Raw genomic sequence first — 25,767 nt, forward strand, 5'->3', positions numbered from 1 at the left:
TGGCAAGAAAAGTTGCACCTGAAGATTGAGGCAGATAAAGAGGGGTGGTGCCAGTTGCAAAGTGGCAAGAATTCAAATGTCTTCATAAGGGAAATATTTGTGTGATTTGATAAAAAAAAGAAGAAAGTGATGAGTGTAAAAAGAGTGTAAGCAGTGAGCTGGTACTTTGGGCATTTTCTGAAAAAAAAAACAAAAAATTTATCTATTTAAATAAAACGTTTATAAATTGTGAAGATTGTGGATGTAATTTGAATTCTGAGATGATTCATCAGGAAAATGCATTTGTTTGAAGTTTGTCTGTGTCCTTTGCCCTGTGCTTTAATATATTTCACTTGTCAGCTGCTGAAGTGGGCACATGATAAACCAAGAAGGTTTCAGTAGCCTGACCACTGGGACCCCATGGTCACAGTTGCAGGCAACTGTTGATCTGGGTCATTTGTTTGAGATTTGTCAGGACATGGTTTTACTGACAAGGAGTAGAATGCACTGGTAGCTGTACTTCAGTGCAAGAGAGGTGGTCTTGCCAATGCTCAAATGGAGATGCGACTCAAGGAGAAGGTCCATGCTGTGGAAGCAACTGGAAGAGTGCAGTTAGGGCATAGAATTGAAAATAGGCAGTTCTGTTTAAATTGACTTATTGATGCACAGAGAGACCAATTACTGAAATTTATATACATGTTTACAATGTAGACATCACTTATAGATTTGATGTATAATTGCTTATGTATCTCTCATTTTAATGCCGAGTTGTACACCACATGAAGTCCTATTAATGCATTGGTACAGGTTTGTTAGAATTCACATTTAAAAAAAATGAATTTAATGACAATTTCAAATGAAAGGCATCGGCCTTACTGCAGTGGATACACCGGTTTCCGTCAGATCACTGAAGTTAAGCACTGCTGGGCATGGCTGGCACTTGGACGGGTGACCATCCGGCTACCATGTGCTGTTGCCATTTTTCGGGGTGCACTCAGCTTCATGATGCCAATTGAGGAGCTACTCTACTGAACAGTAGCGGCTCAGGTCAAAGAAAACCATCATAATGACCAGGAGAGCAGTGTACTGACTACGTGCCCTTCCACTCCACATCCTCTGCTGGGGATGACACGGTGGCCAGATAGTGCCGGTGGGACACTTCTGCCCTGAAGTCAGAGTGCTTTTTTTATGAATGAAAGGATATTTTAAATTTTGTGATAAATAATTTTAATGAATATGATTTTAAGTTAAATGTAAATGACTGATTGCAACCAAATCTTGTTGGCCAAGATGGAGTTTTGTCAAAAGTAGTAGTCACATGACTTGCAGAGCTCGGAGCACGCAGAGGCGTTTTCTGGGTCTTTTGCTGGTGGACGCAGATCTGGTAATGTTGTATAGGCATCAAAGTGCCGCTTGGGTATGTGAGCTGAGTATGGAATTTTGGAAGTATTTTTTGACATTAGAGCTGTAATAAGTATTTGAGTGCTTCTGAAATACCAATAGCTGGATGTCTTTTGAGCACCATCTAATGTCTGTTTTCAATTTGAATATACATAATTTCTCAGCAAACTGTTTTCCATGCACTGGTAGACATGTGGTGAATGCAGTTTGTACTAGAACTAATAATGTATTGATGAGTCTTTGAATGTGAACTGTTGTCATTAAATCAAGTGTTTTCATAAGTGTTAATGTGTGTTTCATAATTCACTGACTGTGATTCATTGGCCACTTATAATGTACACATAAGAGCACATTTATCCCTTCAACTTTCACACTCCTAATCTAGCCTTGGCATGTGCAACTTTTCACTGCTCTTATATATCTCATTTCAGCTGGCTGTATTTTCCTCTTATTCCTCTTTGTGAAAATTCAAGATTCAGTACCGTACCATTGTTTCCTTTTTAACTATGTTGTGTAAGGTTCTGTTAATAGTGCCACATGTATAATAAAACTGGGGAAGTTTGTTGTCTATATCTCTATTATGCTGGTAACTTAACTTAGTTTCTTTAAAAGTTAAAACTGATAACTTATTCAGTTTTTTCTGTTATTGACATCAATTTTTTATCTGACTCCTTTAAATGTTACTACCTTCATTTTATTAATTGTGATTTCCATCTCGTATTCCTAGCCCAGCAGGTGCAACTTATGTAGGGCACATGATAATTTCTTTTACTATGTAAGTTGGGAATCTGCAAAGACATCAGTCAGTCAGCAAGATGCTTTGGTGTCATGTGCACCATATATATCACTGGCATCCTATCATCTACAAAACTGTTCTTGATTTTGAGACTAATTATAATACGAATATGGACAGGGTGAAAGTCATCAATGCTCTCTATGGGCCTGCTGTTTTTCTTGGTGGCTGAGTGGACTTTGCAATGACAAACTTTTCACTAGCAGCAGGCCAACCGTAGCATATTGATTCTGCTCTATGATCTCCACTTGATGTTATTGCCTGCAGGACATTTAGGATCAGTCAATCATGGGCTATAACCAGGAGCATCACAAAGAATCTGCATATATATTACATTGATTGTAACTCATTAGTGGGATTTCATACAAAGCATCAGCAATGTATCATGGTGTCCTACCCTATAATATTGCTGCTCAGGTTACAATATAAATTAAAACAGATATATCAGTCAGCCAAATTTTTTATTGATGTCACAATGTGTTGCAAGGGTTTGGAAATTCATACTTGAGTGAATACATGAGTTTACATGCTTATTACTGCTGAAGGTAGCCAGTAGACTGTTTTTCATTCTACTTTGTTATAGAATAATTATATCACATATTATTCAGAATATGTTACCCAATATTACAATAATAATAATACCAAGTAATCCATGCTGTCTACCTCAGTCCATTATCATATACCAACATATGCATAAGAAATAAATTTTCCACGCTTTGAGCAGTTAAAGGGCCTGTAATTCAAAGAGTGCTTTATATCCATTCTAAGGTGCAGGTAGCATGTGAAAAAAAAATTCTTGTTGTTATTTTATCTTCATTCGGAACATGGTTTTGAAGCAGCTCCCCTTCCAGTCTGACCCTTGCAAGTATCTTCATTTCTGCATAACGACTGCCTTGTACATTAATTTAAACCTGTTAACTATTCTCAGGCATTGGTCTTTCTCTGCGAATTCCACCATTTCCAACTTAACTATTTCTTGTTGTTTCAGGATATCCTTATTTTAGTTACTCTGTGCAATAATTTTCTTTTCATCTTAATTTTATGCAGTAACTCTTCATTAGCTACAAAACGTACTCATCTAATCTTCAGCATTCTTTTGTAACCCCAAATTTCAAAAGCTTCTGTTTTTCTCTTAACTCTGCTGTTCATTGTCTGTGTTTCACTTCCATAGAAGGTCACACTTCAGACACATGCTTTCAGAAAATACTTTCTAACTCTTAGTTTACACTCTGTGTTAGCAAACTTCTTCTTTCTTGAAACACTTTTCTTTTTATACAAAATCCTCTTTACTTTTACCATCATCAGTTATTTTGCTGTATGAATAACAAAACTCACAAAAGAATATCAACAACATTGCATGTGCATCAAATCAAAGGCACAACTAACACTTCTTTGTTAACATGCAGCATGAAACCATACATAATAATGGATAACATGTAAACTTATATATTGTGTAAATAATCTTTATTACGTGTAAATGTTTGATGTTACATGTGTATGTCTACATGCAGTGACTTTATCTGATTTCATAGACTACATGCAGTCCACTAACTTAGATTTCAAAGGAGGCTACTGTATTAGCACAATAATAGATGACGGTTGATTTGAAACTAAAGCTTTACAAATTGTACAGTTCACCAGGAATACTACTACAAACACTGACAAAGAATACTGTACTGTTCATTTGGAAACTTACTTACTAATTAGCTATCTCAGGGTAAAAAAGTAAAAACATCACTATTTTGTTAATGTGTTTGTACTTCTTGTAACAAAATAGGTTTTTTAATCATTACTTGTGTTCTTTATTGTGTAAGGAAAAAATATATTTAACATTTTTATACAGATCTTAAGCTTCCATATCCTTCAACAATTTTAGTCATCATTCTCACAAATTCCAGGCACTATTAAAAGTGCCACACATGTACATTACCAGTACATTAGAGTGTTGAAAGATCTCTTGGGAACTGAAATAGTAATGTAGCCACGATCCGGGTCTGCAATTGTTACCTTTGTATTATGATCTCTCCTACAACACAGAAATATCAGCAGTCAGATCAATGAAAGAAAAAGAAAACATTATTATAATCTTACCAGTAGTGTACTTTATCAAGTGCAAAGTTTGATAAAAACTGATGAAATAGATGATCATTATAACATTACAACATTGGTAATTATCAGAATTAAGTCTTTAATACCTTTCAAATATGTGTAAATTTTGCCTTAAGTTAGGATGTGTACTGGTAATATTTATAGGTAATAGTTGTTTACCAGTAACTGAAAGCAAGGCTTGTTATTGACAGATTATGTAACAGGCATGAAACTTAACTCAAAAGACAGGAGCAAAACATGTGGGATCCCACACAGTTTGGCTATGGGTCCGCTGTTACTTTTAATGCATATAGATTATGTTCAATGTCTTTAAAGAATAGTTCAAAGACTGCAGTATTTGCTAATGACACAAGCATACTAATCAAGGCTCAAAACCCGGCTCTATCAGACAAAGCTCATATAATAGCTGAACAGGATGCAATTGGATCATAGCAAACAGTTTAAGTCTTGACTTCAGAAAGACTTGTGTTATGCAAATTCATACACGTAGAATGACTTATCAGCACTAGAAGTTGTCATTAAATGGTTCAAATAGCTCTGAGCACTATGGGACTTAACTTCTGAGGTCACCAGTCCCTTAGAACTTAGAACTACTTAAACCTAACTAACCTAAGGACATCACATACATCCATGCCCGAGGCAGGATTCGAACCTGCGACCGTAGCGGTCGCGCGGTTCCAGACTGTAGCGCCTAGAACCGCTCGGCCAGCCCGGCAGGCAAGTTGTCATTAACAGTCATACCATAAATGAAGCACCCATATAAAATCCCTAGGAGTACAGCTGGAATGTAAGTTGAAATAGAATCAACACACAGGTATATTGACAAAGAAGCTCCATCCAGTGCACTTTGTTCTTAGGAGTATCTCTCTTTGTGTGACTTAAAGACAACAATGTTGGCTTATCATGTATTGCCTAATGGATGTATTTTCTGGGACAGTGGACATAAAATATATAAAGCATTTATTTATTCATCAGAAATGAGCAGAAAGCATATTGTGTAAAATACATAACCACTCTGGTTGTAGAGTTCCTTTTAAGGCTCCTGGAATCCTTACACTCAGTTACCAGTGGATTTATTTATTCATAGTTTTTGTTACTGACAATAAAAGTAAATTTCTGGTGACCCAAATAAAGGCATAAAAATTATTTTCATGTAAATATTGTGTCGTTGTGCAGAGTTCAGAGTGGAATTAAGTACTCTAACACAAAGGAGTTTGACAAACTGTCATCTAAAGTAAAACATGAAACTGACAATCTCAACCATTTCAGAAGGAAATAAAAAGCTATCTCATTAGCTACTCTTTCTATAAATTATCTGAGTATTAGTTCTGGGATGGAAAAGTCCTGTTTCTTTAAATACCAAGTAGCAGCATTCACTGTGAATTTGCATAAGTAGTAATGTATTGTAAACTAAGTAAAGCTGTAAATAACTATTTTCTTTGAAACATGCCAGTGGAATCAAGAAAATATTAAGCTAGCACTAGGACACAAACAACAACTCAACTGTTTAACATAACTGAGTCAGCAGCAACTTTTTCCAAGTAGCAGCTTTCTTTCTAATTTATGGTCTAAAATTTAATAGATATAAGCATGAATAGTCTTAAGCAATATAGTAAAAGCTTATGGTTAATATGGTGTGGAGATTATGTTTCAGTGGTTTGCTTGTCTTTTGTGAATAGATATCTTGACTTGTTCCAAACCTCTGAAGATTCTCTTTCTTGATGGGATCTAAGTTACAGCATGGCTGAGCTATAGGTTGTAGCTGTAGACTAACATGTGATGACAAACTTCTATTTGTATGAGTTATATGGAACAGAAAGTGGATTAACACTTACATCCTTGCCTTGCTAGTGGACAATTCATCAAATTTTTGTATGAACATTTTCAAGTGTGTGCTTCACTCACAAAGTTTTCTATTTTTCTTTTGTGTTCCCTATGGCTGCTGACATCAAATATGCTGAACTTTATTTTGCAAACAAGTAATTGGTAATTATCCACAACCACACATGGACACTATTTCAAACTTAGAACATATGAGTTGTTTTTGGTGTCCATCCCCCCCACCTTTTGTGTGAGACCTTGGTTCTGACACAAGATGGCAACCACAGAGGAATTGCAAGAGATATTAGAAGAGCTGATGCATGCAAACAGAGGCTGGAAAGTGAGCTACAGGCATGTCATGCACACATGGACTCTGCTCACCAAGTGCCAGCTAAAGAAAACTTTGTACAAGCAAAGTGCCACCACACCAACATCTCCTACTGTTACTGGAATGGTGACAAGCACAGGAGAGGTATTGGTTAAACCATTGTACTTTTGACCCTGTGACCCATTCATGTGGTTCAGACATGTGAAATCAGTTTTCTTGAGTAACAATGTCATTAATGACCTCGCCAAAGTATAAAATGTTGTTAGTCAGCTTGAGAAAAATTACATAGATGAAATGCAGTACATAATCAGTGCCCCACTAACACAGTGTTTATACAAATGGTTGAAGGAGGAATTAATCTGACAACTTTCATCACTGCAAGAGCAACGGCTTCATAAGTTGCTACAGCAAGAGGATTGTAGTGACAGAAGGCCATTTTAGTTCCCTCACCAGCTGCAGAGAACAGCACTGTCTGATATAGTTTTAGACTCATTGCAGTGTACTACCTGGGTGCACAGCCTCCCAGCTGAAGTGCAAGCCATCATTTCCACGCAGATAGAAATGCAGCTGGATGCTGTTGTGGACCTGACCAACTTGGTACATGACATGCAGGCAACATCTCCTTATACTGCAGCTGTGGCAGCCTACGATGCCATAGCCCTGACTTCTGCGTTCACACTGTGGTGACACATGCTTCCAGTGCCCCTGTGGGCACCAACCTGCACCATATGCTCCATAGTCTGGCTGCCCAGATGGCACCACTAACAATGCAGGTCAACCAGTTGGTGCACTCACAGCAAGACAGTAGCAGGCACTGTAGTAGCAGCATCTCCAGCTGCTGGCGATCTGACTCATGCAAATGGCAATGCAGAACTACCCCTTCTAGCAGTAGTCTGGCAATGATGGAACAGCAGCTGGTAGCACACCTGCTTCAGCAATTACGTGGTGAAGTGTCAGCCACCATGTGCGAGCACAAACTTTAGCTGCAATGGGGCTTAGATGCACCCTGCTGTAGTGTGATATCTAAGCATCTCTTCATAATGGAAGGGGTTGCAGCATGAAATTTCTAATCTACAAAAGTTCTGACTTGTCAACATTCTCACAAATTATGCTGAGGTATCACAGGACTGCTGAGGTGCCGTCACTTATGACAGCTAAAAATCCCACCACAATCATGTACAGCACACACCACTGAGAACTGTACCTCAGGCTGTGCTACACATTCATGTGGATATTCACTGTAGCTGTTGTCAATGTGTCAACACTGAGTGCAGATTTCCTTGGCCACTACAAGATGCTAGACGACTTCACAAACTCTGGCATCAACACCACTGTGTTCTTCATGGCCATTCATTTTGTACAACTAGGGCTTCTTGTGTTGCTCATGGCCATGCATTTTGTGTGGCCAGGCCTTTGGAAAGACTGCCATCAGTAGGCACACACTTACACTGCCTAACAGTGTGCCAAAGCTGGGAGGCACAGTCATGCACCCACCAGCACCTTTCCTAATGTAACATTCCATTTTTAATGTGGACATTGTGGGCCTGCTTTCGTTGTCCATGACAAATGTTACTTGCTGACAGTGGTGGATTGCTTCACTTTATGCCATATACAATACCGACAGTTGACTGCCAAGACCAGGATGGCAGCTTTGCCTGTCCCAGCCATGTGACAACAGCCTGCACTCGCGATTTTGACTGTGTACTATTCATACACATCACCTGACTGTGTGACACTCACGTACACAGGACTACCGGCAATCATCTGGCATCTAATAGCATGATAGATCAGCTCCATAGGACACTGAAAGTATCCCTAACTTGCTGCAACACTGGACTGAAGCACTCCTGCTGATACTATTTAGCCTGCAAGTGACATTGAAAGAAGACATTGGAGCTTCATCTGCTGACCTTTTCTATGGCTAACCACTGGCCATTACAGTTGGATAAACCATTGACTATCTTACATCTAAATAAATTAAGGTTGTTGAGTGTGAAAATAAATTGTCAATGGCCATTGCACTATATCCTGTAGTCCTGGTTGGTCACCTTACCATGACAAATAATCCTTAGCTTCACATAAAAAAGCTCTGGGTGTCCTCAGTCAGTACTATATGATATAAAATCAATATTAATGTCTCAACAAAATATTATCCTCTAGTTAAGACTGTCTACCTCTATTAGCTCTGTCTTTACCTTTATCTGCTACAGTGCCAGAAAAAAAAATTGTTACACCCTTTCAGAGGTTTTCAGTTCACTCAAAATTTATTGTTGCAACAGTGTCTATAGTGTACATGAAATGATTGCATTTACAGATCAATAGCATAAGCAGTTCTGAAGTACCAGGTATCGACCCATGCTGAAATACTCATATTACTTTGTGGTGCAGCCTCCACAGGCAGCAATACAGGAACTGACTCTGGCATCCAGTCAATCATACAGAAGGCAAACACTGTCCTGGGATACAGTATGCCATGCCCCCTCTACCTGTTCATGTAGTTTTGCATGGATTGTTGGTTGATGAATTGCTTGAGTCCCTTCTTGTTCCATCATATGCCACACATGCTTATTTGGAGATAAGTCCACAGATTGTGCTAACCTGAGAAGTCGCTGCAAATTTTGCAGAGCATGTTGAGTTTCACAGGCAGTGTCTGGGCAAGCATTGTACTGTTGGAATAATACATCACCTTAGTATTGCAAGAATGCCAAAAGAAAAGGTCTAACACCATTCTGCACATACTGTGAGCTGGTTAGCATCTCCTCGAGAAACATCAGAGGTGAATGAAAGCTGTAGCTTATCACGCCCCAGATGAGCCACTGTTTCTTGGACAAATGCACTCTATGAGACAGTGCTCACCATGTCTATATCATATATGCAAATGACCATCACTGGCATACAACCACAATCTGCTTTCAGTGCTGAAGACCACATCATGCTATTCAATTTTTGAAGTTATCCTCTGATGACACCTGTCAAACCAAGCACATCAAAGCTGTGGAAGACAGTCTAGATATGAGTGTAACAGTAGTCCCACTGCTTATAACACATCTGGACTCAGAAGTCCTCTTATCTGTGCTGTGCTAGCTGTATGATCTGCCAATGCTGCTCTTACAATCCGACGATCCTGGCAGGCATGTCTAGAATCTCATCTGTGGGCATAAGAATGTTCAGGTGTCCACTGATACCAGAATCTTTGTACAACTTGTGTGACAGTTCTCTGAAAGAACCATCCCACCACTCAGAAGGCAACAATCTGACTCCTTTCAAACTCACTCAGCCGGCCGTAGAAAGCACAAGTTCACCTCCATGGCATGTTTGCTTGCTTGTTTCACACTTCTGCGCCACAATGGGTCTTCTGGCTGTGAGCAATCCCTATTAAAGGGTAGACACAGAGGTTCTCTGACAGCTATACCATTATACCAACTGTTGGTGGACGACATTGAAACCTGTGTCAGTACATCTACTACCCAAGTTACATGCACTGTCATTGGATCAAAATTAACATCTTCTTTCCAGGTGTGTTATTTCTTTTTTTCCAGCAGTGTATATACAATGTAGGATATGTCATGCTGGGGGCTACAAATTCTTAGTACTGGTACACTATACTAACTGTTGGTGGACAACATTGAAACCTCTGTCAGTACATCTACTATCTCCAAGTTACATGCACTGTCACTGGATCAAAATCAATATCATCTTTCCAGGTGTATTAATTTTTTTCCAGCAGTGTATATAGAATGTAAGATATTTCATGCTGGGGACCTACAAATTCTTAGTACTAGTATCTTATTTATTCCCTCAAATACTACTTTGACATATTCCCTCACACCCTAATTTGACATGAAATTCAAAGCACTATTCAAATCAATATCAATTTGTTATAACCTTTAATCACCAATAATTGCGTGGATATTCAAACACACTCACTTAGAAACAATAGCTGGTTACATGATAACAACTCAGTATCTCTCATTCAAATGCCATGCCGTGACATGCGGCCAGCGCCGTTCGTAGCTAGGTGGTGCTCCCGTGCTCAGCCGAGTAGCGGGGTGCCTCTATCGCCATTTGCGCATACTGTCGTGGCGGCACTGTTAAATGTCGTGGCACTGTCACAACACTTTTCCCCCCTTGAAAAAAAAAACACTCACTTCCTTGGAGACATGGACAGTGTGGAGACATCCATGGCCTCTTGTGAGGCCCCGAGAAGATCTTGCGGAGAGACACGAGAGTATGGGCGAAAATGTCCAGGACGGAAGCTCGTGCATGGAACGTGCCTCCTGGATGAGATGACGGGTGAAAACTCTGGAGCAGCATCCATAGGTGTCATGGACCTGGGGGTGTGCTCCAGCGAGATGGGTCCCGGAGAAGGCGGTGTTGCGACTGGGGCCGGTTCCGGCATACTCGGAAGCGGTAGTGACGTCGGCTGCATCAACACGTACGGTAGATTGGCAGCAGCAACAGGACTGGCTTCTCGGGCTGGTGGAGGTGAAGGAAGGGGCGGTGGCACCGGCGTGGCCACCACTCGTGGGCGCATCTGGTCGTAATGGCGAACAACCATGCCGTCATCCGTACGTATTTCACAAAGCTGGCGGCCGCGAAGAGCCTTGACCACCCCTGGAATCCATTTAGGGCGAGATCCATACCCTTGTGCCCACCGAGTATTTTCCCGCACAAGGGGACACAGCACAAGGCCTGACATGGTGAAGCAGGTGCAGTAGAGTGCGCAGTTGGCGGCCATGCAAAAGTTCAGCAGGGCTGCAATCACCCAGAGCCGTGAAGCAATAAGAACTCAGAAATTGCAGCAGAGCGTCATCTGTGGAAAAATCACTAAGGAATTTTTCCATCTGGCTTTTGAAAGTGCAGACAAGGCGCTCGACCTCCCCATTCGACTGCGCATGGAAGGGCGGTGCTGTAACATGATGAATCCCTTGTCCAGTACAAAAATCACGGAAGGCCTGCGAAGAGAACTGAGGGCCATTGTCCGTCATGATCGTGGATGGAAGGCCTTCCAGCGCAAAGATTTTGGACAAAGCCAGCGTCGTCGCCGCAGTGGTGGGCGATGGACATCAAACAACAAACGGAAACTTCGAGAAGGCGTCAATCAACAGTAGCCAATAAGTACCGAGGAAGGGGTCGGCAAAGTCAGCGTGCACCTGTTCCCATGGCTGCGCCGGGTCAGGCCATGGAGAGGGCATTGTACGAGGTGCAGCCAGTTGTTGAGCACACTGACCACATGCAGCAACCATGTGGGTGATGTCCGAATCAATACCGGGCCAATAAACGTGCCTGCGGGCCAGGGACTTAGTCCGAGAAATCCCCCAATGGCCTTCATGCAACAGTTTGAGAACATCTTTGCGAAGAGAGGCTGGCACCATGACCCGTGGAGATGCACCATCCGTGGCCAGAAGAACAACACCATCACGAACAGACAGACGAAGGCACAAGGCATGGTAGTTGCGAAGGGGATCCGATGCCCAGCCCTTGGTCCTGTCCAGCCAACCCCGATGAACAAAATTGATCACCTGACGTAGGACCGGGTCCCGTGCAGTAGCCGACGTGACGTGTGAACCCGTAAGTGAAAAACCCTCGACCGCACGATGTTCTTCCTCATCAATGTGGAAACAGAGTAGTTCATCACGATCGAAAACTGGGTTGGGGCCCATTGGCAATCGCGACAATGCGTCAGCATTGGCGTGCTGGGCCGTGGGGCGATAGTGAATCTCATAGTGAAAACGAGACAAGTATAAGGCCCAACATTGCAGGCGGTGAGCTGCCTTATCCGGAAGCGACGCTGATGGGCTGAACAGAGAGACCAGTGGCTTGTGGTTGGTGATGAGGTGAAACTTAGAACCATACAAAAAAACGCTGAACCTTTTTAGAGCATAAATGATAGCGAGCGCCTCCTTTTCGATTTGAGAGTAACGCCGTTGCGCATCATTGAGGGTCTTGGAAGCATAGGGGATGGGTCGTTCTGACCCATCTTCATACCGATAGGCGAGAACAGCTCCTAGGCCATACTGTGACGCGTCAGTCGCCAGAACCAAGTGCTGACCCGGACGGAATGTGGCAAGACAAGGCGCCGACTGCAAATGAGCCTTCAGGTGGACAAGAGCCTGCTCACACTCGTCGGACTAACAGAAAGGGACGTTTTTGCATAACAGCTGATGCAGAGGATGAGCTACCACCGCCGCAGATGGAATGAATTTGTGATAATAAGCAATCTTGCCTAGAAACGCCTGAAGTTCTTCGACCGTAGACGGCCGGGGTAGAGCGGTAATGGCCGCAACATGCTGACGTAGAGGACGTATACCCTCACGGGACAAGTGGAAACCAAGATACACAATGGAGGATTGGAAGAACTGTGACTTGTCCAGATTGCACTTCAACCCAGCCGAATGCAAAACCCGAAACAGTGAACGCAAATTGCAAAGGTGCTCCTCAGTGGAGGCCCCCGTGACAACAATGTCATCCAGATAGTTTATGCAGCCGGGAACGGATGCCGTGAGCTGTTCCAAAAACTGCTGAAAAATGGCCGGCATGCTAGCAACGCCAAATGGTAACCGCTGGTACTGATACAACCCACAAGGAGTGTTGATGACGAGAAATTCCTTGGAAGAAGCATCCAACGGCAACGGATGGTACGCCTCCGATAAGTCAAGTTTGGAAAAGAACTGGGTCCCAGCGATCTAGGTAAATAACTCCTCAGGACAGGGAAGAGGATAAGTGTCAATGAGGCTCTGAGCGTTGACAGTGGCTTTAAAATCACCACACAATCACAGACTCCCGTTTGTTTTAGAAACCACCATGATTGGTGATGCCCATTCACTGGAGGTAACAGGAAGGAGAATCCCTGAAGCTGTTAACCTGTCTATCTCAGCCTTGACAGGCGCACGCAACACCACCGGAATAGGGCGTGCCCGGAAAAACTTAGGGTGAGCTGTAGGTTTAAGAGTAATGTGGGCTTCAAAATCCTTGGCACGACCCAGACCAGCAGAGAACACAGACGAAAATTCAGAACACAATCCATCCAGCTGTTGATACGGAATATTCTCAGATATGAGGTGCACATCATCATCAATGGAGAACCCGAACAACTGGAAAGCATCATAACCGAACAGGTTTTCAGTGCCCGCATGATCCACCACATAAAACGTGAGGGGTCTAACAACAGACTTGTAGGCAGTGGAAGCATCAAACTGGCCAATGATAGGAATTTTCTGTTTATTATAAGTTCTCAGATTTCGTGTAACTGGAGACAAGGAAGGGGAGCCCAACTCCAAATACGTGCGAGAATTAATGAGAGTTACTGCAGAGCCAGTGTCCACTTGCATGTGAATGTCTTTATCCAGAACACGAACAGTAACAAACAACTTATTTGTTTGAGAAAGCACACAGTTAACATCCATGGTCGATGCCTCGTCCTCATCGACAGGAACTTTGGGGGACTGACACACAGAAGCAATGTGGCCTTTTTTTCTACATGAATTACACGTGGCCCAATGTTTTGGACATCCGGCCCTGTCATGCTGTACAAAACAACGTGGACAAGAAGGAAGTGCGGAACGAACCTGCTTCTGTGGTTGCTGTTTTCGCTGCGAGCGTTGCGGCCCAACGCGACGTTGTTTACGCGAGTGAACTGCCGCCACATCTTCATTTTCCTGTGAAACAGGCAAATTGTCCATGTCGAAAGTTGAGTGTACAGCGTCTACATCACACCATGCGTCTATTTGCGCGCCAGCAGCATGAGACACTTCAAAGGATTGAGCGATGCTTAGAACTTCCGACAACGATGGGTTTGGCAGTTGTAGGGCACGTTGCCAAACTTCTTTATCAGGAGCAAGCCGTAGAATAGCATCCCTAACCATTGAATCAGCATAAGACTCATGATGAGTGTCCATGACAAACTGACATTTCCTACTCAGACCGTGTAGTTCCGCCGCCCAAGCCCGGTAACATTGATGGGGCTGTTTACGACACCGGTAGAACGCCACGCAGGCGGCAATGGCGTTGGTGTTTTTGCAGTAATAGTTAGACAATAAGTCACACATTTCTTGGAAGGACAGGGAGGCAGGTTCCCGCAGAGGGGCTAACTGAGATAGCAGCTGATAGATCCATGGGGAAATCCAAGATAGAAATAACGACTTACACGTAGGAGCGTCGACAACGCCAAAAGCCAAGAAGTGTTGCGGCAAACGCTTCTCATAATCCTCCCAGTCTTCAGCGGCCTCATCGTAAGGAGGGAACGGAGGTGGAGAACAGGAAGACAGACGATGAGTAAGCGACGTCGACAACGCCTGATTAGCAGCCGTCAGTTGTGTTTGTTGTTCAATGAGCGCTTGCATAAGCTGTTACATGTCTGTCCCGTCACGAACACACAAATCCACAACGCAGTGAAAATATCCCATCCTCGTCCCAAAAAGTGTTATAACCTTTAATCACCAATAATTGCGTGGATATTCAAACACACTCACTTAGAAACAATAGCTGGTTACATGATAACAACTCAGTATCTCTCATTCGACTGCCGTGCCGTGACATGCGGCCGGCGCCGTTCATAGCTAGGTGGCGTCCCGCGCTCAGCCGAGTTGCGGAGTGCCTCTATCGCCGTTTGTGCATACTGTCGTGGCAGCACTGTTAAATGTCATGGCACTGTCACAACACAATTACCTGAAGGGCCTGGGACTTAACTACATTTTTTATGTATGAGATATGCTCAAAACTAATGGGTATTTTTTTTAAACAATCTTATTTCTTCATCTACATGAATGTTACCCTCCTCAAAATAGTTCCCATGAGATATCATACATGTATGTCAGAACTTTTTCAAATCCCTAAAGCACTTATAGAACTTGAGTGCCAGGCTAGCTTTTACCTCTCTCAGTGATGCATTTCTAACATGATCTGTGCTTGTAAATAAAGGCCATTAAATGTTTTCATTAATTTTGTGGAACAGAAAAGAGTCACTGGGGACATGTCTCGTGAATTCGAAGACTGAGAATTCAATACTTTTGCCCCACTCCGAAATTTACTCATGCTGTGATCGTTGAAGACCTACTCTCCTGGTTCCTACAGTGGAAACACTATTTTTCCCAGTCCATGCACATTTTTTCCCACTAACCATATCAGTCACTGTGATCCTGTTCCACTGCCCCCAAATCATTCCTGGTTAAGTTTTCAGAATGTCTTAACCTTGAACCTTGCCTCACCATCATTCCCCAAATCTCTCAACATGGAAACCAACCTCAAATCCACAGAAAGGATCACAGCCCACCACCTAAAAACTAATGCTGACATTATAACCCTACCTCCCGACTAAAGCTCCACCAATGTGGTTATGGACCACTGAGATCACCTGTCAGAGAGACTCGGCAGGATTTTCATCTCAGGTCTATTCCAGAACCTGCCCCCTCAATTGATCTCTATCATTCCCCACTTTCCTACCTTCTAAATGCTTCCTGAGGCACATAAATTTAACCACCCATGACATGCCATTGTGGCCAGTTACTGTGACCCCACAGAGAGGATCTCTGCCCTTGTGGACCATCACTCTCTGCCTATTACCCATAACCTATCCTCCTTTATAGAAGCACTAACCATTTGCCCTACCTACAGTCCACAATTCTTGTTCCTTTACGACCCAGCACTCTGTTTATCAGTGTTGATGCCATCTCCAGCTACACTCACATCCACAATGCCCATAGCCTTGCCACAATTGAGCATCGCATTTCCCAGTGCCTGACTGACTCCAAACCTATAACCTCCATCCTAGTCACAATGTCCAAATGCCTCCTCATCAACAATTACTTCTCCTTTGAAGGGATCATCACAAACAAATCTGTGATACAGCAACCAGTTCAGGGGCCTGCTAGTGGAATCCTTCCAGGATCCCAAGATTGGTTCAGATTCACTGATCACACATTCATGACCTAGATCAAGGGTGGGGACACCCTAACCACATTACTCAAGAACCCCAATACCTTGTCTGCCTTTGCTTCACCTGGTCCTCCTCAGTCCAACAAGCCACCTTCCTTGATGACAACCTCGTGGATGGCTGCATCAATGCCTCCATCCACGACAAACTTACCTCCAGTAACACCCCAATTTTGACAGCTGTCAGCCTTTCCATACCAAGAAGTCCCATTGAGTGCAATCACCTATGGTTGTCGCATCTGTAGTGAAGAGCATAGATGTGATCTATGAAATACACTCATGTTCAGAAAAAAAAAACAGAACACCTTGAAGCACTAGAGACAGGATGTTCATATTCACAAGAAAATGTACATCAGCATGTTCGGCAGAAATGATTAGCATTTGAATCATGTCAGCCCACGGGTTCAAGGTCAACATTGATATCGCAGCACAACACCACCCACCAGTAAAATGTGCCTGCGGCTCTCCTCATCGTTATAAACTGAAGGCAATAAATCAGCGTGACTTGAGCAGATTTACAAGATACCTTGAACATGTATGCACAAACTGTACTCTCAAATCAGTAAGTTTGAAAGAAGGCAAATTATTGGAATGAGAGAATGTGATGCATCCCTCTGAGAAATTACTGCTCGTGTGGGATGAACTGTTTTGGCAGTGCAATGGGTATGTGCAGAATGATTCACAGAAGGCTGTAGAACACAACAAGATGGGTCAGGTCACACCAGTTAGATCCCCCTCCCCCTCCCCAATCAGAAGAGATCGACACCTCATCCAAATGACATTGCAGGACAGATCTGCTTCCTCCTCAGCTCTGACACTACAGTGTAACAGGGTAACACATTGTACACTATCAGGAGTGACAGTTACTCATTGTTTATTATGGTGTGGGTTATGTGCACATCATCCACTTCTCTGCTTAACTTTGATGGATGTGCAGAAACATGCTAGATGGCAATAGTATATGAAACAACATTACTGGGCAGGACTGGCACCAGATAGTGCTCTTGAATGAATCCAGGTTCTGCTTCTTTGGTTGCATGTTGGATTGCTGCAGACAGAGGGAGTGATTTCATAGTGACTGCATTCACACAAGACATAGAGCGCCAACTCAAGGCCTTATGGTGTGGGATGCTGTTGGGTAGAACCACAAATCACAGTTGGTGTGTGTCTAGGACACTGTGACCTGTGTGACCTACGTAATTGACATCCTGCAACCCATAGCCATACCCTGCACAACACCCCTGACATCATTTTTCACCAAGACAATGCACAATGACATGTTGCTGCACAAGCACGTGCCTTCTTGGTGTCACAGGATGTCAGCCTTTTGTCCTGGCCCACCAGATCACCAGACTCAACAGCAATCAAAAATGTATGGGATGTGGTAAAACAATGGGTCCATGCGTCAATGCCGTCATGCGTGGAACAAATTATCATGACCCATGGTGGACGCTGTGCCTACTAGGCAACAGGACACATGCTCAACCAAGGTAACTGAAATGCTAATCATTTCTGCAGAATATACTAATGTACACATCCTGTGAATATGAACATCCTATCTCTAGTTGTTCAATGTGTTCTGCTACGTTTTATCCCCAGTCACCTACTATCCCCAAAATACCCAATGTACAGCTAACAATGAGCACCCTCCTCATGGTTCAGAACCACTAAGGACTGGAGCAACTGAAGCATGTTCTCCATTAGGGTTTTGATTATCTTTTGCCATGCCCTGAAATGAGAAATATCCTCCCCACTATCCCCCCCCCCCCCCCTCACCAGTGGCAGTCCGTTGCCTACCCTGCCCCTCCCCAAATTAAACCCATGACAGCAACCATGTGATCTATGAAATTAGCTGTAATTACTGTGCTGCAATGTATGAGAACAAGACAACTAACAGACTGACTGTCTGCAGGAATAGCCACTGCGGAACTGTGGTCAAGAGACATATGGACCACTTAGTTGCTGAGCATGCTGTCCAACATGACATGCTTGACTTAAATGACTGCTTCACTGCCTGTGCCATCTGGACTCTTCCCACCAACACCAGCTTTTCTGTATTACCAGATATACTTTCTCTGCAACATATCCTTCATTCCCATAACCCCCATTAACTTTCACTAGTCCCTGTACTCTACATGCCTATCCCCTTCCACCACAGCATACTCCTTTCCCTTCTCTACTTCTCCCCTCTCCCCTGCCCCTCCTCCATACCCCTCTTCGCAGCACAGCCTCCCAATGCTGCACCTGCACCCTGTCCCGCCCCATCCACTCCTGCAGCTAGCACCTCCCCCACCCATACTCTGATATCCCTCCACCCCCACCCCCATGCATCTCTTGTACCTCCCCCAACCATGCCAGCAAAGATTGCTGCTCACCTCAGACACAGAGATGACAGTGGCTGTGTGTGTGTGTGTGTGTGTGTGTGTGTGTGTGTGTGTGTGTGTGTGAGTGTGTGTGCATGCGTGTAAGTGCACACGCATGTGTGCATGAGGTATTCATGTGTGAAAGTTGTATGTTTTGTCTTGTCTACTTCTGGTGGAGGACTTAACATGATAACTAAAAATATCTAATAGTCTTCTTTGAATGAGCATTTCTGCCACCCAGTGGCTCTTCTACGTGGTGAGTATTATTCTGTCCTTCTCACTTTGTCATTCTTGATTTTCCATTATTTAATTATAAAACTTATGTTAATTAGTTATTAGTTAATAAATTGGTAATATGAAGTAACAACATTTCATTAAATAGCGATTTATGTATTAATATTTTGTATGATGAAATTTATGTATTGAACAATTTATAAGGACACTTTATTTGAAAAAAAAAATGTTTTAAGGGTTATTCAGTATGGTCTAAGTTATTGCAGCACAAATAGTGGTTAGTTCTTTCACAACCACTAGTCAAGCTCATAATATACAATAAATTTATCAGAAGTCTTAAATAGTATTAATAATTTTGCAAAAACTATTAAGATATGTACATCTTGAGCACAAATACGGTAATATTACAACTGCTGTAAGAAACTAAACTTAAGTTTTCATAGAATGACATAATTGCTAGTGTGTACTCTTTTCTTGAGATGAAACTGAACTACTGGTAATAGACATATAACTATCTTAGCTTTTAGAACTGTTAGTTCCTTCCTTAGGAATGAAAGAGGAATAGGTTGGTGAAGGGTAGAAAGGAATATTGGGATACTCAGATCCCAGGCTGGGAGGGACCTACCTGTTTTGAGGATGTGGGTAGACAAATATCTTTTTCCCCTTCTTTTGGTAAATTTTTAAAATTATTTATTTACTCAATATGTATATCTGTTACTTTGTATTCTTCTTGTTCTTGTAACTCCCACTCCTCTGCCCATCCTATTTCTTTCTGTCTCTGATTAGTTCCTGTCTCCTTTTCCATTATTGGCCTACTTCATAATTATGCTAATCTTGCACTAGTCATTTCAATTATCACTTCTCTTACTCTTATTTCATTCGTATCTCTCACTCAGTTTTTCTAGAATCACTGAACTGAAGCCAGCAGATTTTTACCAATCCACTACATTTGACCTAATAGTCTCCCTCTTCAACTTTGTCTCCTCTTGTATGACAACTCTCTCTTCAACTTTGTCTCCTCTTGTATGACGACTCTCAACTTACGGTCTGAGTGATCTGCCTTTCTTTTACATAATCCCCAACTTACTCCTATTTCCTCCTGAAGAAAGAATGAACAGTTCCAAGAGCTAGAACGTTTATTTTTTATTCTTATGTGTGTCCATCAGCAGTACTTAGAATTTCATCTCTTGGGGTAAATAAGAGATACGTATTTTGTGTCATAGTTTTCTCATGCGTATTTTTCTGTTCATACAAGAAACCAAAGAGGAGGCAATTATACATCACAAAACTTACAGTATTTACACTATTTCTTCTTTCATGTGTCTTTCTCGAAAAGAGAAGAATGAATACTTTCTCTGTAGCCTCCACATCCCCTATCACCCACTGTATATCAAGAAGTATCTTGTTAAAACTTTAAAAATGTAAATTTATTTCTCTTTATAATGAAGTTTGTCATTTACTCAATGATTTATTGTGATACGTCTCAGCTGTTTGACTCTAGGTACACAGATAACTTTATTTTCTCATACAATAATAGTGAAAGATTGTAAAATGAATGTTTATTATATAACAGCAAAGGAAAACACATTTTCGTATGCCATCCTACATACTTTTGTTGGTTTCAAAACGTCTTAACTCACTCAAAAGTTATTTCACGATAATAATTAGGTAAGTATTGTTGTGTGATTGATAATGTGGTCTTGACATAATTGAGTTATGGCATATTTCAGGTTTCTTGTCAAGTTGATGATCCATTTGTTAACAGTCTGTTTGAAGTTTGGGCAGAAAATTACAATATTTCTGTATTTGAAACATTGTGCACAAAACTGAATAAACAGTCAACACAAACCTAAAAAATATTACTAGAGGGAAAAAACAACTAATCACAAACTTTTATTTTAATTTATTTCACCATATCCCAGTTTAAGGCCTAAGCTGATTGTCCAATGACATAAACACATGTGCCTCCCATTTTGCTCTTCAGTGTGACCTCTATATCTGAAACTGACCTCTGTTCTGTTATGTGTAAGGTAATACTTTACAGAAGTAGCAGTAACTAAAACATAAAAGTTCTTGTAAGCTGCAAAATCATTAATATTCTGTTATATTATGAGACAAAAATGTGAAATTTGTGCAAAAAATCCTTATTGCCACTTCAAATGTGAACAAGGGCCTGAAACTAGATTTGGTGAAATAAATAATTCATACAAAAAATATGTCTAGTTGTTGTCTTTTCTGCAGTATATTTCTGAAAATGGCTTTTGCAAACCATCATGGATAAAATAACAAAACATTATTATATATATTATCATCAATGCTTGCACTACCGAAATAGAAAGATTAAAAAATTAACTTACTTATTGGAGATGACAAGAGCTGTTGCATTATATGGAGTTGTGAATGCCACAGTTCTAATTCCATTTTTATTGTTTGGCACAATATCAATCCTTACTGAATCTTCATGAATAAACTTAGAAAAGTGGCCAAGAGCATAAAACAAAGGCTGCTTATAAAATTCATCATTTTTGGCATTCACAATAATTGAAGAATCAACATAGTTTTCTACCCAGTTAGGGCCACCTTCCTGGTTTAATGCAAGATTCCAGTCATACCATCCAGCAACCCAGTGTGTGAAATCCTGGAAAGATGATTTAAGTGAATGCACAGGGAATTATATGGTACATTGCACAGTTATTATCATTTTATTGTTGATTGAATGGATTTTCTGGCACATGACATGTTTTTGTATTAGTTGCAACACACTCCACACATTCATAGAATCATTGCTACAATATGTTATTGTACATGAAGTCAGAAGTTTTTAGTGTGTTAATTTTAATGCTGTAGTTACTAAGTATGAAAAATGTTCCCGTAATGGAGGAAAAGTTTTTGTACTGTAACGTGAACAACAGTCAACAATATCGTACCTTAAATGCAAATTATGTCTACACAACTTACCACCAGCAGATGCAAACATGGATAAATTCTGAAAAGGTGATGAAAATTCAAGCTTCTTGAAACAAGAGAGTCGTCACCCACTAAAACACCAGAAAGGGAGAAGAAGATTATGACTCATGTACTCTATGTGCAAGGAAAATCAAATGTGCCAGCAGATGCATGTGTTGCAGCTATAACCACTGCAATTGATTACAAGGTCCTAGCTCAATCCCATCAGCATGATGATGAGCTATGCGTGTTACTGGATAACCCTGCAGGATTAAAGTTACAATGCATACCTGTACCAGAAACAAATGCCGTACTGTACTGTGATATGTCTGGCACAAAAGGATGACCATACATACCTCATCAGTTTTGATCACAAGCAGTTACATCACTGCATAACCTGGCTCATCCCAGGGTCCGGGATATGGTGAAATTACTCAGAGAGGTTTTTCTGATCAGGAATGGATGCAGATTGTAGGACATTTGTCAGAAACTGCATGGAATGCCAGGAAAATGAGATCACATTGGAGTCACAAAAACAGGTGATTAACTTCTGGAGGTTGATGATTTATCTCCACATATTACATGACATTAATACTCCCATGTGTAGTTATGTCATATTCCCCAATGCATGAAGCATGAAAAACTAAACCAAGATGAAAATCAGAGAATAACACCAACACATTGTGGGGCCCCTTCCAGTATCAGAAGGCTACAGCTATTGCCTCATGGTCGAGGATCGATTTTCGAGATGGCCTGAAGCTTTCCCTATGAAAGACATTACAACTGAGATGGTAGCAAAACTGCTTTTCCGTGAATGACTCACCTGGTTTGGTGGACTGATATACATTACAACAGATCAAGGAAGCCAATGTGAGGCTCACCTACTCAAAGCATTGGCCAGTTTGTAGGGCACTAGGTGCATTTGTACTAGTACTTATCATCTGGCAGCAAACGGAATAATGGAACACCTGCATCGCCAACTCATGTCAGCCCTTTGGTGTCATGCTACACAAAATTGGATGGAGACATTACCCATTGAGCTCCTTGGTCTCCATACATCACTTAAGAGTGACTTGGAGGCAACAGTTGCTGAATTAGTGTACACCTACCAGGGAGCTCATGCATAATGTGATGGATGATGAGGTTGATGTGTCAGAGTTTGTCGGGAAATTAAGATTACACATCTGACAACTCTAGCCAGTGACACCTAGAGAGCAAATTGGATGACACCTGTGCATATTCAAAGACCTCTCCAACTGCAACCATGTATTTGTATGGAATGACACGGTGCACAAGCCATTGCAGCTATCATACAAAGGGCCATATAAAGTGATTGGCAGAAGCAACAATACTTTTAAGATGGACTTCAGGGGTGTGCCTACCACTGTACCATTAAAAGAATGAAACCTGCCATCTACGATATACAACGATATGCAACAAAGATGACCAGCCCCACGACTGTCAAAGATAATGATGCAGTACCTGAAATTATACACGTCCAACAGGATGCTGACAAGATAAAACAAGAAATGGGTGCTGTAATGAAGAAAGTGTCACTGAGTGCAGTTCTCTGATGAAAAATTGGTACCACCAAATTCAATAGTAAAATATTTGGTTTCCCTAAGACAGTGACAACATGTATGGACATCATGTCCAATTTAACTTCAGATACTGTTGACAATGGGTAGGGGGGAGGGAGGCAGGAGTCATGTAGAGCATCACACCACAATGACAAGCATAGTGGCTATATGCAAAAGTATTCCAAGATGTGTAAAATTCTATTTGTTGTGTTATTCTTTGATTTTCAACTTAGTTTAGTATTCCATGCTTCATTTATTAGGAAATCTGATGTACCTATACATGCAAGAATTAATGTAATGTAATATGTGGAAATAAATCGTTAACACTCATAAGTCAACTGCAAATTATTTGAAGTTCACATAAGTATTAACTCCCCCAGTGAATCTGAAAGAAACACTACTAAGCGACCTACATCAGCAAGTGTAACATTACAGTTGTATCTTTCAACAAGAGACATAACTGATACTTCTTCTAAATCTGAAAGCAACCTGCTAATGACAGTAACTTTCAAAATGGGTTACCAAAATCAGTTCAGAAACTGCTGGAAAAAATCCTATCTTTACATCTCTGTGAATGTGGAATAACCATAAATACACAAAGCAACTCAAAAGTCAAAAACTAATTTTTAGACCTACATTGATGTTCCTCTCAGCACTGACAAATTATACAATTAGGCAACAGAATGAGACATCACACAAAGCTCTCCAGAGATACAGAAATATTCAGCATATGACAAGGAAGAAGAATAACCAAACAACAGACATGGATGGATCAAAGGAAACACACTCTTGTTGTACGTGAAACAATAGCAGACTGAAAGAAAGACCAACAATTGTTACTTTTATGTGGTACTAAGTGACCAACTCAAGAAAAAAGAGGAAGAATAAAAATTAGTAATAATTTATGTATATTTTTCCTCTTTTTCTCAAAATTCCTTCTATGAGATCTGTTGAAGACATTGTTAAAAAATAATGCAACTTGACTCAGTTGGAAATAAAGTGTTAGAAGAATTTAAACCCATCTCTGACATGTTTTGCCTTTTTAAAACCATCTCTGATCACTAATAATGGCTTCAGTCTTTCTGATCATCATCAGATATATCTAAATATGCATTTTCAAGGCACATCTAATAACAATCATATAGACCAAAATGTGCTCAAACTTTTAAAAAAAGATAGTGAATCTCTTAATTTTACACAAATGGATCACTGTGTCCTTCACTTTCATCATGTCACATTTATTTGAAATTAACTAAGTAACAGTGTTGCTTTCAGAACAAAATTTTTGTGTCTGGTGGTATTTATTAATGGACTGTGAATACATTAAAGATACCTGTATCATGTTTGTCAAGTATGCTTCTCCATTTGACCAGTCACCAAGTTTCACTTTGCTGACGTTTGGCATAAGATTAACTGCAAAGAAACAATAAAGGATAAAAAGAGGTGAGTGTATTATGTTGATAACAATGCAATAAAAGGGGAACTTCATTATAAAGAATAGTAAAAAGATGGTTAGAAACTCTGCAATTCAAACAGAACAAAATAACTAAACAATAATTGAATAATCTTAAATAACAAAACACAAAATATGCATCAACTAACTTCCCAGTCTCTACTGAAAAATATGTTCAAAACATGTGCATAGCAAAGCCACATTTATCTTCTTTAAAAACTCACTATTTCTTAAGCATTTAAAATTGTGTGAAAATGAGGTAAGGATTTTTTGCTGCAAGTATAGAACATAACCCATCACCTTTTCTGCATGCTTCTCCCACTCATCTTCTCACTGTACACCTCAGTCACCAGAAGTTGAAAGCCTTTGTAACAAAAGCTGACCCCAAAAACTGCACTGTCAAACAATGCTGTCTAACATATCAATGCGCTACAATTCAATTTGTCCGTGAAAACAACATGATTACTGAAACTGGCAGATAACGCACTTCAATAAAGATTCTGTGGTCACAAGCTAATGACGACTAATTTTAAGAAATTTTTGTGGCTATGGAACCATACATCAAGAATAATGTTTGAAAATACCACAGTGAAAAAGCAGCCATAGCTTCACTTCTGAGCCTTTCCATATTGATGCAATCATGTGTGAATTATTAAGAATATTGTAACAAAATACACTATTGCTTTCCATATCTTAAATCATAAAGATATTACAATTTCGATTATGTAAACATTTAAGCACTCATTAGCCTTGCATATTAGTTTTAACCACAGTACAAAGCAGAAAATATAGGTACTTTGCTCCTCGCAACTATCATCATCAAACTTGCC

At 40.9% G+C, this 25,767-nt stretch overlaps 1 protein-coding gene and 1 pseudogene across 1 annotated transcript in view; one reads left to right on the plus strand and one right to left on the minus strand.

Annotated features, from left to right (window-relative positions):
* The first annotated feature begins 841 nt into the window (after positions 1-841).
* LOC126485695 (5S ribosomal RNA) lies at positions 842-958 on the plus strand (annotated as a pseudogene).
* A 1,704-nt stretch (positions 959-2,662) lies between these two features.
* The window catches only part of LOC126484284 (lysosomal acid glucosylceramidase-like), a 269,423-nt gene continuing 246,318 nt past the window's right edge, over positions 2,663-25,767 (minus strand). Inside the window, exons 9-11 of the mRNA XM_050107711.1 lie at positions 24,818-24,897; positions 21,316-21,596; positions 2,663-4,199 (exon numbers count right to left, since the gene is read on the minus strand). Coding sequence (XP_049963668.1) covers positions 4,100-4,199; positions 21,316-21,596; positions 24,818-24,897 — 461 coding nt within the window. The 3' untranslated portion in view covers positions 2,663-4,099. The remainder of the gene's footprint in view (positions 4,200-21,315; positions 21,597-24,817; positions 24,898-25,767) is intronic.

This window comes from Schistocerca serialis, chromosome 6 (assembly GCF_023864345.2).
Source record: "Schistocerca serialis cubense isolate TAMUIC-IGC-003099 chromosome 6, iqSchSeri2.2, whole genome shotgun sequence".
Taxonomy (NCBI): domain Eukaryota; kingdom Metazoa; phylum Arthropoda; class Insecta; order Orthoptera; family Acrididae; genus Schistocerca; species Schistocerca serialis.